This window comes from Epinephelus lanceolatus, chromosome 4 (assembly GCF_041903045.1).
Source record: "Epinephelus lanceolatus isolate andai-2023 chromosome 4, ASM4190304v1, whole genome shotgun sequence".
NCBI lineage: Eukaryota > Metazoa > Chordata > Actinopteri > Perciformes > Serranidae > Epinephelus > Epinephelus lanceolatus.
The window spans coordinates 40981393-41000766 of NC_135737.1; the positions used below are offsets into that span (position 1 = coordinate 40981393).

Genomic DNA, 19374 nt, shown 5'->3' on the forward strand with positions numbered 1-19374 from the left:
GTAGAAGTATACTTCGGTTTGTTCATTTTAGAGGCACCATTGAAGTTGCATAGGCTGCATGTTGCATTTACATTGGTTTATTGCTTTCACAACATGTAAACTGTCTAAAAATTAAAGACACAGACAGCAGTGTTCACAAGAAACAAAAGATGATACTCTTGAACACTCATTTAATTAATTGACAAATGGTTTTAATAGTCATATGTCTATTTAAGTAACAAAAACACAGATGAGCTCCTTGGTTTATTTTACAGCCACAATGTTGTGTTGTGCCCTCACATATATTGACACACCAACTGGATAGGCAGATTTTTAATACAATCTTATCCAGGGTGAATCTCTTTCCAAAACCACATGTGTAACCAGTGAAACATTCACACACTGTGAATACTGACAGACAGGCGTTGTCATCCCATCTTAAGGCCACATGATCGATGTCCGATCTTGGCCTTCATTAGAAGCCCGGCACGGGGTTGTGCTCTGTGATGTCCGTCCTCCTATTGTGATTTCCCCAGAAGTACTCAAACCTGTTCTCGCCCTCATTTATATTCCCACGCCACTCTTGCAGATGCATTAACGCATCTGACTTAACACACCTGTTTCTGTCACTCTGCTCTCCGGCCTCTTCATCCAACCTTAAGAGCATCGATCCTTCTTACCATGGCCAACAAGCCCATTGGAAATCCTCACAAAGAGGCCTACATCGCCCTGACGAGAGGCTTGAAAGAGCTGGACCTCCGTAACCCCTGTGTTCCCAGTAACCTAGTGCTGATTGGAGACCATGCCTTTCCTTTAGCAATGAACAGCCAAGGCCAGGTCTTGATGGCCGCCTCTCTGTACGGTCGTGGAAGGATTGTGGTCCTGGGTCGTGAGGGCTACATGACCACCTTTCCTGATCTGGTAGAGAACGCTCTGACCTGGTTGAGAGGAGATGGATCCAACAATATGTCTGTTGGAACCAGCCAAAAAGTCAAGGCAGTCGCTGATAACCTCAGCAAGTCCAGCTACGAAGCCAAAGTTGTGGGATCCTTCAGTGACAAACTGGGGCTTGGTGTGTATGTGACAGATGCTTACGGCGTTGGTCCACACGCGAAGGAGCTGGTGGCATTTATGAAAGCTGGAGGAGGAGTGCTGATTGGGGCGCAGGCATGGAGCTGGGCTGCAGGTCACCCTAAGGAGAACACGCTGCTGATGTTTGTGGGGAATAAGGTTTCTGGTGTGGCAGGGATCTACTTCTCTGAGCACAGAGGTGTGAAGGAGTGCTTGCCTGTCTACCCTTCGATCCCATCTTCCTGGATGGCTGTAGTGTGAGTTTGTCCTGTACTTCTCTTTTATTGCACATCTGAAAAGGTCCTACTGTCCAAACTGACAACTTTTAATAAAGTTATAAAAGAAAGTTAAATAAAATAAAGTTGAATGAATTGCATTTTAAGATAAATCATATTATAATAATATCATTACAACTTTGCCATGGCTGTTTGTCAAAATATTTGTTTTTCAGAAAGCCTCTGTGGCATAGTGGTTAAGTCCTGTAAACCATAACTGCACCCTCCCTGATTCTAGCCTGGCCATATGCCAACATTTTTCCTGTTTGTCTCCTACACTGTCATTATGCAATAGAAATGACGAAACTTGACAAAGTTACGATAACATATGACCAGAATTTATTTATTTATTTTTTTTAAATGTGGTTAATATACTTATTCTTTACTGTTATTCTATAATACACTGTATGTCCTTGTCAGCATTTATCTTTCCTTTCTCTTTCCCCTTTCAAAAACAGGATTGGAAAGGATTTTGAGGATGACTTGGAGTTCTTACTTCAGGGAGTTAAAGAATTTGACATCCAGGGTCGTTCAATAGCCTCTGAAGTCTTGGTCCATGGTACACTAGCCTTCCCCATTGGTACCAATGAGAGTAGACAGGCGTTCATGGCAGGAGCTTACTATGGGCAGGGACGGGTTATTATGACCACTCATGCAGGATTCATCGGATGAGAGGTAGAGTTAACATTAAATTCACTCACATTTTAGAATTTCTGTCTTTATAGGTCAAATTTATGTTTTTTTTGTTTTTTACATGACTTACAAACTGCTTTCCTTGTCAAAATTTTATCACAGTCACTGGCTCCATTTTGGAAAAATGCCATTCACTGGCTGGATGAAGGCCGGCAGGGGGTTGTTGGTGTGCAAGCAAAAATTCCCCTCAACAATCTCAGCAAGTCGGGGTTGCGGTGTGAGACGACAAACCTCAGGAAAGACCTGAGTGTGTATGTGTGTTTCGCGAACAGCGACAAACAAGCAGAGGAAATCCTAGAGTTCGTGGCAGAGGGAGGAGGCCTGCTGATTGGTGGACATGCCTGGTACTGGGCTCAATGTAACCGTGGGCAAAATGTATTAACAGAATTTCCAGGTATGATAATGCACCACCAGAGTTTTATTACATCGTGCCCAGTTCATCCCATGATAATATAACATAATGCATGCTAAGCATATTCCAGGTACCAGTCTAAGTGCTCATGCTGAGGCACAGCTTAAAATGAATGAATTCTACTTGCTAAGTACAATGTAGCATGTGCTAGAGCACAGGCTGGTTCACAGGAATAAGCATTTGTGTTGGTCACTGATGCTGACTCTGTTCTGTTCCCGCGGGCAGCACGCAGAAGGGCAGACAGCTGTGCTCTCTCTGCCTTCCATGCAGGCACGTGGAAGAGGCTTTCTGTGTAGGCCTGAGGAAGCAGAGAGGCCCCAGAACAGAGCCATAACGTCAAATATAACACTGCAAATGTTTTCTTTGACTAAAGTGTTCTTGACTGAACTGAGAAACACATGCTTGAAAGCTTTGAATACGATGTGTTCAAGACAAGCATACGCTGGTAAACACAGGCTTAGGAAACAGGATTTGCCAGGCTCTACAGAGTTACTGCACAGAGGTGTATACAAATTAAAGACAGGGACAGGAGCTCTAACGTCAGATGAATTTGACTGGCAGACTGAGCTGCTGGGCTGGCGGCGATTAACAGGGAAATATGCTTCCGAGTAACCAATGGACTGAATTGTTACAGAGATGTGACAAAAGCGTGACTGTGCAGGTAGAACATACAGAGGGTAACAAGGGTCAAAGAAAAGTTGGCTGTCTGGATGCCTGCAGGGATGGCAGGCTAGATGCTGAAAAAACAGTAGTTTGCACGACATGATCACATGGTATCCGCCTGGTGATAACAGCTTATATACACTAAATAGGGGATTTAAAACTGTAATGGTTTGCCCTTTACCCACTATTTGGGACTCAAAGGTCATTGTCATCCAGTCTTGCTGCTGTCCAGCAATCTTACTGGGCATATTGACTATCTTACACAGTTTGTTTTTTTAATTGTTCACCAACAATAACAAAATATCAGACAATAGAACAGTAAATTAAAATGCTCTCCACAAAGCAACAATAGAAGAGGACCAATATGTCTGTCCACTTTGACCTGTCTCAGTTTACACATGAAATATAGACGCTGCAGACCTTTCTGATGAATAGCATCTGTGATCGAATTCGATGTCAGTTTAGCATCTGTTATCATTCCTAAATATTCGTAGTCATCTACCACTTCAATACCTTTCCTACTGACAGTCATGTGTAGGTGGTTTTGTTTGCAGTCCTAAACTCAAAGATGATTTCTTTTGTTTTCTTGATGTTCAAATGAAGAAAAGTATCATCATCATCTTAAATCAAACCCACAAATGCTGTGTCATCAGCAAATTCAATAGTGACATGATCAGATGTGTTGCTGCGACATTCCTCAGTGTAGAGGGTAAATAAACCTGAACCAGTGAAATAGTGCTCCCTTGTGGAGCCCCAGTATTATGACCACTGGAGTTGTTGGTGTAGTTGCTGCAGAGGAAGGTGCCAAATGCTGGCATGCAGAGAAGGTGCTGGCTGGTTTGTTTAACCCTTTAAAACCTGAGCAAATTAGACTGATCCCTTTCAAGTACACACAACAAAGGCAAAGAGCAACTTTACAAGAAATGACCCAAAAATTAGCAAGAAATTAGGCAACGTTACAGATTTTTTTATGTAATATAAATTTAATAATACAATTATTATAACCATGACTACATTTTTCTGGGCATTTTTCCTTTTTTGGGGGATAGTTTTCTAATAATTTCCCCACTCTCTTTCTTTTCTTTTTCAGGTTATTTTTCTTGTCCCATTTACTGTTTTCATGCAGTTTCAATGAGATTTCGTGTCAAGTTGCTCATTGCCTTTTTTAGCAAGTTTTGCTTGTGAGAGGCACCTGAATGCAGCACAAGAAAACTGATGTCTCTCCAGGTTTCAAAGGGTTATTTGAAGCAGAATAAATCTGCAGAGAGGCCAGAGTGCTGGGCAGCAGGTCGGCTGAGGCACTGGGCATCGCAGAGAAACTGTAGAGTGAACAGCCTGGGGAACTGTGTGGTCCTGGCCCACATGACATGACTTATCTGCATCCAGGGGCTGTGTTAGTGTGAGTCACTGAATGTGCCAAGCCAAAGGTGCATAGCAGCAGCCCAACATCAGGATGTGTATCAGTCTAACCTGCTGCTCAGAACGGCTGTGACACTCAACAAAAATGGTGCAAGAAGAACACAAAAGCAGTTTTTTAGCTCATCATCATAGGGGAACCTGTTTTAATGCTGTATGGGACCCATCTTTCAAAGGTGCTGTGCAGTGCTTTTTTGAAACAGTGCTTTATGAACCATTAGGGGTGCCATCTAGCACTGTATTGTTTTAAAAAAACATTATTAAGGGGCCCTTGAATGATGCCTAATAATATTATGGACGAGTCAGTATGTTTCTACTACCCTTTTTCCATTGTCACTTTTGGCTGCGCCGAGTAAAGCCATGCTGGGCCAATTTGCATTTCCATTGTCTGTTTAGACAAGCTGTGCCGCGCCAAGTCACGCCAGAGATGGATCCTCTCAAGAGTAGGTCCAAAAGCCAGGCCTCCTGTTTTTACTTTAGAAATCTGCTTTATTTCACTTTCACATTCGCTATCAGCTGTATTAGAAGCTGCTGCTCAATAACTCAACATTTCCTTATTTTGCTGCTTCACAATAAAAGTTTATACATAACAAAATAACAGGGGACTTTTATTGTGATGAATCTATAGGAGACTAAATGTGTTCTTGCTAAACTGGCAGAACTTTGTTAGCAGCTTTTCTCCAATAAACGCAAGTGTGTTAATACAGCAGGCAGGAAAGTAAAAGCAGAAGCAGCCACAGTGCGATGTTGATGAAGAGCTGCAGACAACAGGCTCTTACTGCACCTCTGCAACCAGCTCACCTCCAACAGGTAAACTTCTTTTACCTGCCCTGCTGTGGACAAACACATGCAGAAAAAAGTAACAGGGGACTTCAGCCGAGTATCAGCCCTCTGTTTTTAAACATCATCACTCAAGACAAACCATCATCATTAAGACACACCTTCAAGAAAGTTGCCCCGTTGTAATGGAAATGCATATCCCTGCTGTGCTGGGCTGACGGCCCTAACCAAACCAAACCAAGCCAAGCCAAGCCAGCCCATGACTGTCGAAAAAGGGTGTAAATGACATTTTTAACTAAACTTAGTAAACGCGGTGGTAGAGAACCTCTAAAGGGCTTCAAGGGGGCACCTAAAAAAATATTTGTGTAGCAGCGGTGGTGTGTAGCACCTAAATCCATCCCTAAGAACCACTGAGGAACCAACATTTTTCTGTGTGTAGACTTTCTCTCACTGGTAGCTGATATAACACGCCGCCACCAACACAGTCCCCTGCGGTGTCTTAACACAGGCTGTTTTTTGGTCTGTATCCCTCCGATACTGTCAGGCTGGAAGACATGAACAACAGAGCTAGAGCCCTTGACAACTTAAAAAAAGGACAGAGTGGTCTGCCAAGGGCATCTAGGCTGTTTCTGTGAACACTGGAAGATAGAAAGCCAATGGCCCATAAAGGACATCTGCTATGAGTCAGACTGGCTCTGCCACAGACCAACCACAAGAAACCTATTGCTTTATATATGTATCACACCTGCATAAACTTAAATCTAAAAGTTCTTATAACCTACCCAGTCCCACCCTAAAAAACAAGTTTGAATAATAAAACACAGTGGATCAACCTGGGTTTTTTTGGAATGTCTTTCAGGAAACAAGATCCTGAACCCAATGGGCTTGAGCCTGTTGGGTGCAATGATCAAAGGAGGGACCTCAACAAACAGGAAGAGGAAAACCTTAAAAAGCTGGGCTTTGACTGCGCCACCTACTTGACAATGGAGGCTCATGACTGCCCCTTCTATAAACAGGTTGTGGCCTCCCTCACTGACATCTTGACTAAGTCAGGCATGCCACAGGTGTGTAGACAAAATGACGTAAGAGCTTTATAAAATATAGAACAGTAGAACAGCACAAAGCTGACAACCAGACAAATTCGTTACTGCAACATCTCTGATGATGCATTTTCTTTCAAGGTGTGTGACAAGTGTCCCGTGAAGAATCCCAAAGACCACATGCTCCTCACTCTGGGGCCAGCGGTGTATAAGGCTTGCCCAGATCCTGATGCCCTCCTGCCCTACCTCATCAAGCAAAACCCTGTGATGCCAGTTGTCTACAACCACAAGATCAAGATAGATGTTGACACAGCAGGTAAGACCTCGTCGTCATGAGCTATTTATGAGCTCATCCTGTGGGCTAAATAGCATGTGCACACTTGTAATTGTGATTCATTGACATAATTTGCAGGCAAAACTGAATTCAGTCTGTTGAAGTAAAGTATTGTCACATTGCACTTATCTACAGACCTCAGTGGCTATGTTTACATGCACTCTAATATTCCACTATTGCACCTAATATGTCAATATTCTCAATTTGATGCGGGTCATGCAAACAGCATTGACTGTTTAGACTTTCCAAACTGGGCTTTTATCGTATTTAGCATTTTCCAATTAAGATGAGGGATATGCAGCTATGATTTAAGTTTTAAGAGCATTTTTTGGACATGAATACAACACAGTTCAATGGTGTTCATTATGTCTTTAGTTTCTGATAATGACTTTAGTTGTTCTGTTATCTCAGACATGGTAGGATGTTACATACCTTGACATGTTTCGGTGGAAACTTCCGCCTTCCTCAGAAGTGTCACTTGGTAGTGGTTGTGATGCGTCTTTATCAACTGATCTGTCAATCAGACAATATTAGGGAGGTGTAACGTCCTTTTTGACAGGACGGTCATGCCACCAGCTATCTGAGGAAGGTGGAAGTTTCCGCCGAAACATGTCAAGGTATGTAACATCTGTTGGGAATAGAATGATGTTATGTGTTTTACTATAAGTTGTGTTTCACTATATAAGTTTTAGATGTGTGAACAATGAGAATACTGAGATGATTTCAGCTGATCTGAATGTGTTTACTTTGCAGAAGTGGAGAAGTACAGGAGAGGAAGAGACATGAAGTCTGAGGAGCACATACCGCAATGCTTAGATAATTAGTTTCATATATGGTAAAAAGAATAGAAAGTGATATACAGATAGTAAGGTACAGCATGTGTAGGGAGTTGTGTTGTTCTCTTGTCTTTCAAAACAGGAACCACGCCCCCACCGCCAGCGGGAAGGAGTCAGATTAACACGAGGCAGGGGCGTGGTGTGGTGAAGGAGGAAGTGGAACTGCCAATGAGAAGAGGACAATGCCTTGCGTGCACAATGACACTCTGTTACGCTCAAATATACTGAGTCAGGGAAAGGACAGGAGGTCAGACTTCGTGAACTGACACACCTTTGTTGTTCGTCAGGGACGTGAAGTTGAGACCCAGAGCTCTGTAATTTTATTCCTTTACTGCTTAATAAACTACATTAACTGAGACCGAATATCTTCTCCTATTGCTTCATTAAAGAACACGCAGGACTGAGCTCACACATAGCACATTAGAGAGTAGGATGAGACTCTTAGTCCATCACATCCTAACATGTCTGAGAAAAAAGTCTAAAGTCATTATGAATACAACATATTTTGAATATGCACCTCCATCTAGGGCTTTTACCTTACTTTGTCACAAATGGCCTCTTGTCCTTTTACAGTCAGTTCTGTGCATTTTCATGGATACGTTGCGCACAAACCAACCTGCCAACAGTTTGCAAGGCATGTGTAGAGATTCATGCCCATGAGAATAATACATAAGTGTTTCAGTAGTTGGATGCGGCTCTTTGTAATAGTTTTAAATGAGAATGAAGCTTTTTGCTCAATGTTTTTGCGTTGGTATGCGCATCGAGGCCCCTGGCATTTTTGTGGGAGTGCTCTGAACTCCTCAAGTTGAAAAAACTTCAACTTGAAAAGCGCCCTATGTCAACTCTGCTTTTCTCACATTATTCAATTAGATGATCTCAGAGACAGGCCTTCTGTGGTGGTCACAACAACAAGTTTACAGTTGGTAAACAATGGAGGAGAAACTGGTGGTAGCGGTTGCTGGATACCCAGAGCTATGCGACTTTACAAACCACAGTTACCACCATCTCAGTAGAAAACAGCAGGTGTGGAAGCATGTAAGTGCAGTACTTGAAACGCCCATCATGGAGGAGAAGCTCCTGGACCAACTGGTGGTACTCCCCATGATCCACCCTCTTTTTTAGGGTCTCATGTACCCACACAGATCTCTTTCCCTGTATCCAACAAACTCTTTGATGACAGCCTCTTACCCTCAACCAGAGCTACAGTGAGTACCCTCTGCCTCAACATATTAGGAACTAACTTCTAATTACTGTACTGTAACTAGTGGCAGTGTGGTGTGCCTTGCTTTTTTCAACCTGCAAAACACTTTGTGTGTGATCGGGGACTTAGATATCAACAGGTGTTTGGATACTCCCAAATATCGCCGACCTTTTCAAGAAGGTGGTTGAAGGTATGAAAGAAGAAGGCAAAGATGCAAGATGTCAAACAGCTCCAGCTGTTCCACTTTTCCATATTTTGATGTCAGAAACCATATGCTAGGGCATGTTAATTGGAGTATGCACGGCTGCATGTAAACAGGACTATTAGTGAAATATTAATTTTCATTATCCATGTGAACAGCTTAGCAGGAATGTTGTCTATTTTGGAATAAGGGCAAAAATCTACATATTTTGTGCATATAAACATAGTCACTGTTAAGAAGAAGAAAGGTAGGATGTGTTTGTTAGGGTTAGGGTTAGGGTTCTGTATACAAGTAAACATGACTGAGTGTAATTTTTGCTGCTGCTGTGTCTGTGTGTCAGGAGGGGAGGAGTGGTTCAGTACAGGTCTCTACCTCTCTCCTGGTATGAAGACCTACATGGCCCTGCCAGCGGAGATCGTCAACAAGGACTGGAAGGTGCTGTACACAAAATTGAGTCAGGAAGGTTATAAAAGTATAATGAACCACCCAGGCCTACACGCGATCATTAACACATGCTCTATGTCTTCCTCAGATCCAGATAGGCTGTCAAACAGACTATCTCAAATCTCCAGTGCTGAAGAGAGCACCGTGTGTTCATGAGCGATTTCCAATAACCTCAGAGATGATGCAGGTGTGGAACCTGTGGGGGGGACTCATGTACGTGGTGGCTCCACCCAAAACAAAACTGGGTGGGGTAGAGGTCACAGTGCAGATGGCTGTATCTGCACCATATTATAAATCTGGTGAGTCTGTTGAGGGTGACACTGTGGTTTGTGTCTGCTGATGTGAGTAAATGACAGGCCTGTAGGGATACATGTGGTTGTTTTGGGATTTGGGGAAGTCCAAGTAAGAAAATCTTGTTCAACATCTAATGTAATCTCATTAGTTCTCATCAAACATCACTTGTGTGCCGGGACAATTTAAGTGAAACAATTTTCGGTTTAGCAGGTGTCCTTCAAAAATGTATAAAAAGGTTCCCTCAGACTAAACTGTGGAATAACAAAATAGCTTGTCACTCAGTTTTGAATGCACCCATCTCTTTGTTCTTTCAGGCGTGACGACACCTGCCGATTGGTCAGTGCTGCGCACAGCTCCTGCACCCTGGGCAGAGCTGGAGATGGAAAACATCATCCTAACAGTACCATCAGACTTTGTTCAGAACATGGAGCGCCCTGATGAGGTGGCAGCGCTTTGGGATGACATCATGAGGACTATTGCTGACCTGGCTGTTATACCACACAAATTTCCTCGCAAGGAACGCTTTGTAGCAGATGTGCAGATTTCCCATGGTAAGTTCATTTGACTTTGACACTGCACATGCCTGTTCCTTATTTGCTTATCCTGTTAAGAGTCTCACAAAGGTGAAGACTGTCATAACTCACGATGGCTCACCAGTCTATCGTAGAACTAACACAAATAGACAGACAATAATTTTGAAACTGCATGTCCATGTTGACTTCTTGCAAGGCTTTGTGCAAGCCATTGCATTTAGAAAATTCTGCAAACAGTACTACAGTATCATAAAATAACAGGACTCTCAGGGACAGCACATGACATTTGATGCATACTCCATCAGGACAATGTGTTTGGTTCAAAAATTATAACTTGTTTAACCCTAACCATTCCTGTAAAATTAGCCTAAACACCCGTGTACCCAAAGTAAGTGTCTGCCGGCTAATGTGAAAATGATGCAACAGCAGTGCGTCAATTTTGAAATTGCGCATTTGTTAGTGTTCTGGCAGAGATATTGATTGTACCTGTGATCATATCTTGAAATGCTTTGCATCAATTGAATCACAAGAATTTTAGCTTCCCAAAAATCTGTCACATGAGTAACCACCTAACTTTAAGGGGCTCTGTGCAAAATTCAGAGCATATGAGTGGTCTGCACAGGTCCTCAGCACGGAGGTGGCTGAGCCGGCAGCTAGCAGCTAATGGTGCTAAATGCATAAACAGCTCTAACAATGGTAACAGTGCTGACAGAGCTAACAGTGTTAACTGGGAAGAACTGGAGGGTGGACTCTACGCTTCCAAGATACCGCTATCCCGATATTAGCAATAACCGCTGTATGAGAGCAGTGCAAAGCGGTGGTCAGTGGGATACAGACATGCACTATCATGCACGTGTGGCCGGAGTGGCTCCCCACAACAAACCATGGAGAAGCTCGGATTCTAACACACACACGGGTGGTGTGACTTCATTGTCTGCTCAGGACGTCATTACTCCACTAATAGGGCTCATGGGCAGACTGTTGGAATTTCCATCCATCCATTTTCATCCGTGTATCTGGGCCAGGGTTATGGGGGCAGCAGGCCGAGCAAAGCATCCCAAGCCTCCCTCTTCGCAGCAGCAATCTTCCAGCTCCTGCAGATGAGATATGTAATCTGTCCAGTGTGTCCTGGGACTACCCTGGGGCCTCCCACCAGATGCCCAAACCACCTCAACTGACCCCCTTTGACACAAAGGAGCAGCAGCTCTACTTCGAGCTCCCTTCGGATGTCCAAGCTCCTTACCCTATCTCTAAGGCTGAGCCACGGAGGAAACTCATTTCAGCCGCTCATTTAATTTCACTGTTGGAATTTTAAGAGCTTAAAAAATTAAATTAGGAGTTTAGTAACAACAACAAATGCTAATATGAGGCCTGTGGTTTATGCTCTGCTCTGAAAGCATGCACTTGAATTAAAATATATAGTCCGACTATATTTCTCTACCACAGATATGGAACACTGGAGATCCACTGATAACACTGTTTGTTTTTCTGATTTTTATCCTTCCAGGTTTCATGCATGCAGGTTATCCTGTCATGGTATACAAAGGCACAGCATCTGTGCTGGTCAACCCTGAGTACATTAGGACTAAAGGCATGTGGGGGCCCTTCCACGAACTGGGACACAACCAACAGAGAGCCTGCTGGGAGATCCGACCACACACCACTGAGTGTACATGCAACCTGTGGTCAGTGTACGTGCACGAGGAGCTGTTTGGTATCGACAAAGCAAAGGTGGAGTGAATTATTTTTACTTTTTGTTGACAAAACAACTTAGACCAATGATTAGAAAAGTTGGTCTTAACATGTGTAGTGACATGTTTTCGTATCAATAGATGTTACAAAAGACAACTGGGATTCCTTAGTTTACCATTCATATCATCTATTCTTGTTCAACGCAGGCTCATGGAGCTCTGACTGTAGAAAATCGAAACAACCGAGCAGAGCAGTACGCCAAGGGCAGCAAAAACCTCAAAGACTGGAGCATGTGGGTGGCCCTGGAGACATACGTGCAGGTGAGAGATAATTATTGTATATTACATTCTATAGAGAAGCTTTATCACATAGAGGAGTACACGTTTATACACAAAAAAAAAATCAACAAGATATAATCACAAGACAATATCACTAATCTATATAGTGCTTCTCTACTTTAACAAACAAAGCTCTTTACAATTGGCCTCTCATTCATCCATTTGTACACACGCTCGCACACAGATGGTGATGGAGCTGCCATGAAAGGCGCTGGTCCATCTTGCCCAAGGACACATTGACATGTAGATACCAAGCACTAAGCTTCTGTTTGCTAGATTTAATACCAAAGTATGACTTAAGAAAAGTCAACACGCTTTGACTTAGATTTTTGAAGTTCAGCTTGTGTTATGAACCAATATGTGATGCGCACATGCATTAAGAATTGCATTTTGAACTGCTAATTTGTCATATTGTCAAAAATATCATTATAACAAAAAACCCTGAAATATCATATTATTTTAAGGCCATATTGCCCAACTTTATTGGATATATGTCTCATTCAGGTGAGATGTGTCAGCCTTTTAAAGGTTTTGCTTTTAGCTGTTTGGTGCCACCATCAGGCTGATTTGGGTTAGACGCATTTGCACTTAATCCCCAGTTATGGTGCAGAGTTTCATGTCTGTGGTTTAATGGCAGCTCATGGCAAATCCTCTCCTTCCATGTAGCTCCAGGATAAGTTTGGCTGGGATGCCTTCAAGAAGGTGTTTGCTGCCTACCATGAGATGAGCACCTTTCCGAAGGACAACAAAGGGAAGATGAACCTGTACGCTGAGACTTTCTCCCAGGCTGTGGGGATGAACCTGTGTGGATTCTTCATTTCCTGGGGCTGGCCCATTGATACAGCCACTGAGGAGAAACTCTCCAACCTGCCTCCCTGGAGTGACCACCCCATGGTCCAGTATGACTAAACTACTTCAGACCGCTGCAATTCAAAAGTGTAGAGGCGTGGGTTCAATAATATGGAGCCCTAAAAGTCCTAAAAGGTGATTTTATTTTTATTTTGTGTATACAAGATGATGAACTACGGTGCACAAGTTAATTATCTTGTACAAATAAATTATCATCTTATGAGCACAAGATTAAAAATATAGCCGCGAGCGGCAATCTGCGGGTTCTAACCTGTTCCGCCCCAAACCAGCCACCGTGACCCTCACCACCCACCGTGACCCTCATCTGCCGTAGTGCAAGATGTTCCCCACTCTGTCCCTGAAAGCTCCAAGCAATACATACTCTTTCCAAGTCACACATTTCTTGAAATCGGGTTTTCAGCTAGCCTACATGCTAATAACATTTGTGGTATACTTTCACATAGAGACTCCATTTGAACATCAAAACATAAATTGAAATTTTACCTATTGATGCGTATTTCAAAGTTTCAATAGGTATTTTAATGTTTACCTTAAGTATACCTCAAAGCCACTTCTCTGTTTTCCCACTATCCTCTTGCTCCACCCTTCTTCACATATTTCAACAAGTCACAGTCTGCCAGCCTCTCCCTGTTCTCTACCAATCCATCATTAGCTGTCAAATTTCTCTCTCTGCTGTCATCCAGCTGTCATTTCAGCAAAACTCCCAGCCCACCTCCACCCCTGCACCACCTCCATCAAGATACAGACTGTCTTAATCTGGATCTTCAACCCAGAAGTTCCCTCATCCGGTCACCTCAAGATTCCCTACCTTCCCCAGTGTCTAGGCCGGGGGGTGGGGGTAACTTCTTCAGTTGCAAGTTTCTCATCCACAGATCAGTTTACTCAGCTGGTCTCCTCCCCATGGTCTAAGTGGCAAATTATCAAACCATTCTAAATATATTCACGTGACCTCAAAAGTCACATAACTATAGCAACATGTGCACATGCAGGCTTTTTTATTCAAACATGACATAATAGCTTCATTTGCATGAAGTGGTATTATGTGGTAGTGAGGGTCCGTGTACCTTTTGATAGTTTGATATTTTGTTTTCAAAATAAAACGGATTTACGGAAATACGGCCGTTTTCCCGTTATTCCGTTTTGAGACACAAAACGAAATAACGGAAGTGCTTCCGTTTTCCCGTTTTCTCTTTCAAAACCAAATTACGGAAAAAACAAATTGAAACGAGACCCAGATGCATTAGCTAGGTACAAATAGGATAGGCCCAGTACTCTATGTCATTGTTTTCCCTCTGCTCAATTCCTACAACATTGCTTTTTGTGTTTATCTTTCTTAACCCCACCTGAACAACCACTAGTCTATAAAAATGTTATGTAATGTTTTATGTTTCCAAATCAAATGAAATCAAAATGATAGTAGGCCTATTTACCATATTGTTCAACCAGGTGAAGTTCCAAAAACATAGGCTAATCTGTGGCATTTTACTAAATCTAAAATAGGCCTACATGTGCTGCCCTCTTCAAGGGTAAAAAATGTCCTGACATCATGTTTGTTTCACTTATGTTGTAGGATGGGAAGTCATCAAATATTAGCAAAACTCACAGAGTGAGAGAGACCTGCAATGTCTGTTTGTCAGTCTGTCAGACTGTCCTGGCCATAATAGTATTAAACTTAAAATCTGCACCATATCATTAATGATTAACAAGACTGAGTAACTACATTGGAGTTGGAACCCAGGATCAACTGTGTGAACATACAAGGAGTTATACATGTAAGCAGAAAGGAGAGTGGAGAGAAACATGATGTAAAGAGAAAGCTTGGGTAAATGACATGCAGTAATCATTTCGTCCATCACTGCTTACTTGGGTGACATGCATAAGATTTGTCTACTTCTCATGAGAATTGTGTCATATAACACACGCGGCCTGCGTCTAGGACACAATGCAGCGGATAAGGCACGGCGACTTGTTGTTGACAAACTCCTTGAGGAAACTGACATTCTTTGTCTACAAGAAACTTTTCTTGCTAAACAGGACCTGGACAAGCTTAACTCTGTTCATAGTAACTTCCATGGGGTGGGGGAGTCAACCACAGATTTGAGCTTGGGGTTGGTTCAAGGCAGAATACCTGGAGGTGTGGCCATTATGTGGCATAAAAAATATGACCCTCTGATCAGTGTGATTAGATTAAGAGTAGACTGGTGTGTTGCAATAAAAGTTTCTTATAATGGTAATGTTCTTATCATTTTGAATGTTTACACACCTTATGAATGTTGCAGTAACGAGGACGAATATCTTCAAAAGCTTGCTTTTATTGGCTCTTTTATTGAGGAAAATGAATGTACCCGTATTTATGTAATGGGTGATTTGAATGCAGATATCTCTGATAGGAAGTCTGTGTTTGGCCGATACCTAGTTGAATTTTGTCATGATAATAAGCTCTTGTTAACAAGTAAGATCCATTTGCCAACAGATAGCTATACATATGTCAGTGAGGCTTGGAATACAACATCCTGGCTAGATCATTGTGGAAGCATAGCTGATGCCCATGAATGTGTGGATAAAGTTGAGATTTTGTATGGGTTTGCAACAATGGACCACATGCCTGTCTCCATTATGCTCAATGTAGAAAACCTACCTACAATGACCACGGATGATAATCAGGTTAATCATGGTGGGAAAATTGAGTGGGCTAAACTCTCAGAGAACGACCTGCTACATTATCATGACTTGACTGAGAAGACCATAGGTAACATTGAAATTCCATATGATGCTATAATGTGTGATAATTTCAACTGTGGTATGCCAAATCACAAAGAAGAGCTATGTGTACTATATGACAGAATTGTGCAGGGTCTGAATGAGGCTAGTAAACCACTCATTCAGAGAAAAGCAAAGAAGTACAGCTTCAGGCCAGGCTGGAATGAGTATGTGGATGAACTCCACCAGCAAGCCAGAGAAACTTTTAAAAATTGGGTTATCGCTGGTAAATCAAGGCATGGACCTGAGAGTGAAATTAAAAAGAAAGCTGTTGCTAGATTCAAATATGCAATCGGGAAATTGGCTTTAAACAAATCCTGTGGCCTTCATCTGATCTCTGCAGAGCATTTGAAATTTTCATGAATGAAATTTTCATTTTCAAGAATGAATGAATGAGTGAATGAATGAACTAGAAAATTTCACATGAAATTTTGAGTGTGCCTGATGCTCGCTGCCAACTAGTATCCCCATACCAATACGCTAATTATTAATAGCAGTAAATGTATCACTGTGTGTCTGTGTGTGTGTGCATGCCTGAATGTGTGTATGTTCACGTGCTGTCGCGCGTTTGTGTATGTGTGAGTCTGTTTGTCTGTCTGTGTGTATGTCCACTTACAGATAGAAAAAACAGCTTAACTTAACAGCTAAAAAAGACTGCAGTCTAAAATGTCCAAGATGGACACAGAAAGACAGAGACAGACAGACCCAGACAGGCAGACTGACACATATGTAATTACCTCTGTATGATGAGGCTTTAACTGCAAAGAAGTCAGGTTGCTGAAATATTCAAATTTGACTGTGCTGTGACACACAGACGTCACCGAACGGCTGGAGTTGATTCAGCCAATCACCAGTTGGCAATGGCACAGTCAAATTTAAATACACCAAGAAAAGGCAGAAACTGAGCCAAAAGTTCCTCTCAAACTCCAACTGTTTAATGAAAAACCGTAAGTGCTACAGCTACAAAAAGCACACCGTGAGCGAGAGGACAGGATGCGGATCACAAAGGTGTAAATTTCATTTCTGTGGTATGAAAAATGAGGCCAGAGCCATGATGGACATAAGTGGAATGGTCTGCTTTCTTACAGAAATTTGGGCTCTCACTTAACATGGGAGTGAATGGGGCAGTTGGTTGGACTTGTTGTCCTTTTAGACCACCTGCAGCCAAAACCCTAAATCCATTTTCTTCAGCGGTCGCACCTCTGCGACCGGAACGGCTTTTCCTACAATTTGGTGTACAATTTGTGTATGTAGAGTGAACGATGTGGCCGCACCAGCGAGTTTAAGAGAAAATTTCTTGATGATTTCAGAGGTGCTGTGCACTCTAGCAATGACATCACCCACTCTAACTGTCAACATTCCACGCAATACACACCCATTATAAATTCTGAGAAGGGCTGAAAATTTCATGATTTTTAAACAGCTGGTGTAGAAAAACTAAAAGAGATATGGAAAATATGAATCAGTCACTGAAAGTCGATGGCAATGTCAACATTTCAGAGTTGGAATGGAGTTTCTACGTGAATGTATGAATTCGTGAAGTGTGGGTGAAGATGAGTGAGTTTGAAGGATTTTCTCATTGACTTCCATTATAACCAAGTTTCAGAAAACGCTGAATATTTTGGAAAGTTTGAATGGGATTGAAAAGTTGAATCATATGTAAAAAGTCAAGGAATTGCTGAATATTTTCCAGTTTGAATGGAGTTTCTAGCTGAAAGTATGAATTGGTAGTTACCGTTTGAAATTTTGTGATTTTTGAAGATTCCGTAATTCATTTTCAATGGAGAAAACGGTTTGGCGGTGGCGCCCCCTATGTGCCAATCTCAAAATCTTTTTTTGGGTGTGTTCTTGGTCCCCTTCTGATGATCTTTACCCAGTTTTGTGACGATCGGAAAAACGGTTAACATTTTACAGCCGATATTCGCTAAGCCCCGCCCTTTCCAAGGACACTTTGCTTGACGGCAGCCGTGTTTTTCGTCCGATCTTGCTCATTTATAATAGAAATGAGTGTCTCGGTCCCCCGATGCCTCATACCAAGTTTGGTGTTGATAGCACAAATATTTCAAAAGCTTATTCATTTTACTGTTTTTAACATTATTAAAATTAGCAAAAATTCTGTAAGGGTGGCATTCAGGGTGCAAGAGGCTTTTTTGTAGAGGACTATCAGGAGGATGAGTGTGTAAAATTTCAAGTCAATAGCACTTGTGGTGCGGCGGGCAGAGCCTTTCAAGCTTTACACTCTATGTTATAGCGCCCCCATAAGGCCGATTGGGACCAAATTTTTTGAGCAGTATTTGGATGTCATTTATAGTCCATGTACCACGTTTCATGTCCCTAGGTCCTTCCAGCTGGTCATAAATTAATAAAACGCAAATTATGACGGTTAATGACGAATAGGCCACGCCCACTTTCACCTATCAACATGGCACTCAAGATATGAGTTAATAGCCACCCCTAGAGCATGCATACCAAATTTGGTGAAATTCCATCCAATGGTCTTTGAGATACAGATGTGTGGCATTTATAGCGCCCCCTATAGGCTCAAAATGCTTTGGTAGGCAGCTTCCAAGTCTCATTGTGGACCTACCCACCAAGTTTGGTGATGATAGGCCAAAGGGTGTGGGAGTTATGGCCAATCAATTCTAAGCTCCGCCCACAGCAAAGATTCATTGGTCCGTGGCGGCCATGTTTTTTGACCAATCTGGCTCATTTATAATAGAAATGTGTCTTGTCATCCCCCAAAGCCGTGTACCAAATTTGGTGTTGATGGAGTCAAAATTGTAAAAGTTTATGTCACTTTACTGTTTTTCAAATTATGCAAATTAGCAAAAAATCTAGTCAGACGGAGCTTAATGGTCCCAGAGGCTTTTTTGTAGAGCACATTGAGCTGGACCTGTGTGTCAAATTTCAAGTCAATCAGACTTATGGTGTGAGGGGCGTGGCCTCCCAAAAAAGTCATTTTTAAGCCTTAATTACAGCGCCACCATGTGGCCGAATGGGCTCATATTTTAATAAAAGTTGATGCACATCATTTCCAATCATTGGGCCAAGTTTCAGGTTTCTGGCTCATTCCAGCTCACGGGAATTTGAGCTCAAGCGGCAGACAAAAAAAAAAAAATAAAAAATAATAATAATAATAATAAACCGGTACAATCTTAGAAGGGTTCTACCCCTTCGGGGTTAGAACCCTAATAATAATAATAAACCGCTACAATCTTAGAAAAAAAAATCACTTTACGGGACTATGTAATCTTCACATTGAGTATTTAGTGGGTGGTAGATTCAACTGACTTTGTTTCCTTTAGTTGCTGTTGTATTTTTTTTGTAATTTTTTTTGTTTCAAAAAGAAACAGGGGATACATAGATGACTATACAACTTTTAGTGTGCAAGATTTAGGGGGATATATTGGCAGAATGGAACATCATATTCATAATTATATTTATATATATTTTTATTATTTTAAACTGAGAACTGTTGTGTTTTTGTGACCTTAGAATAATATGTATCTACATACAGGGTCCTCTTCCACTGAGTTTGCCC

The 19374-nt window shown here is 42.0% G+C and overlaps 1 protein-coding gene across 1 annotated transcript; it reads left to right on the top strand.

Moving 5' to 3' along the window:
- Positions 1–660: 660 nt before the first annotated feature.
- LOC117260239 (TRPM8 channel-associated factor homolog) lies at positions 661–13287 on the top strand. The gene is given in 12 exon segments (XM_078167311.1): positions 661–1307; positions 1784–2000; positions 2121–2412; positions 6149–6205; positions 6208–6353; positions 6471–6645; positions 9243–9337; positions 9435–9645; positions 9955–10191; positions 11681–11904; positions 12072–12185; positions 12870–13287. Coding segments are annotated over 12 exon segments (2658 nt in total). The 3' UTR covers positions 13113–13287.
- Positions 13288–19374: the final 6087 nt, after the last annotated feature.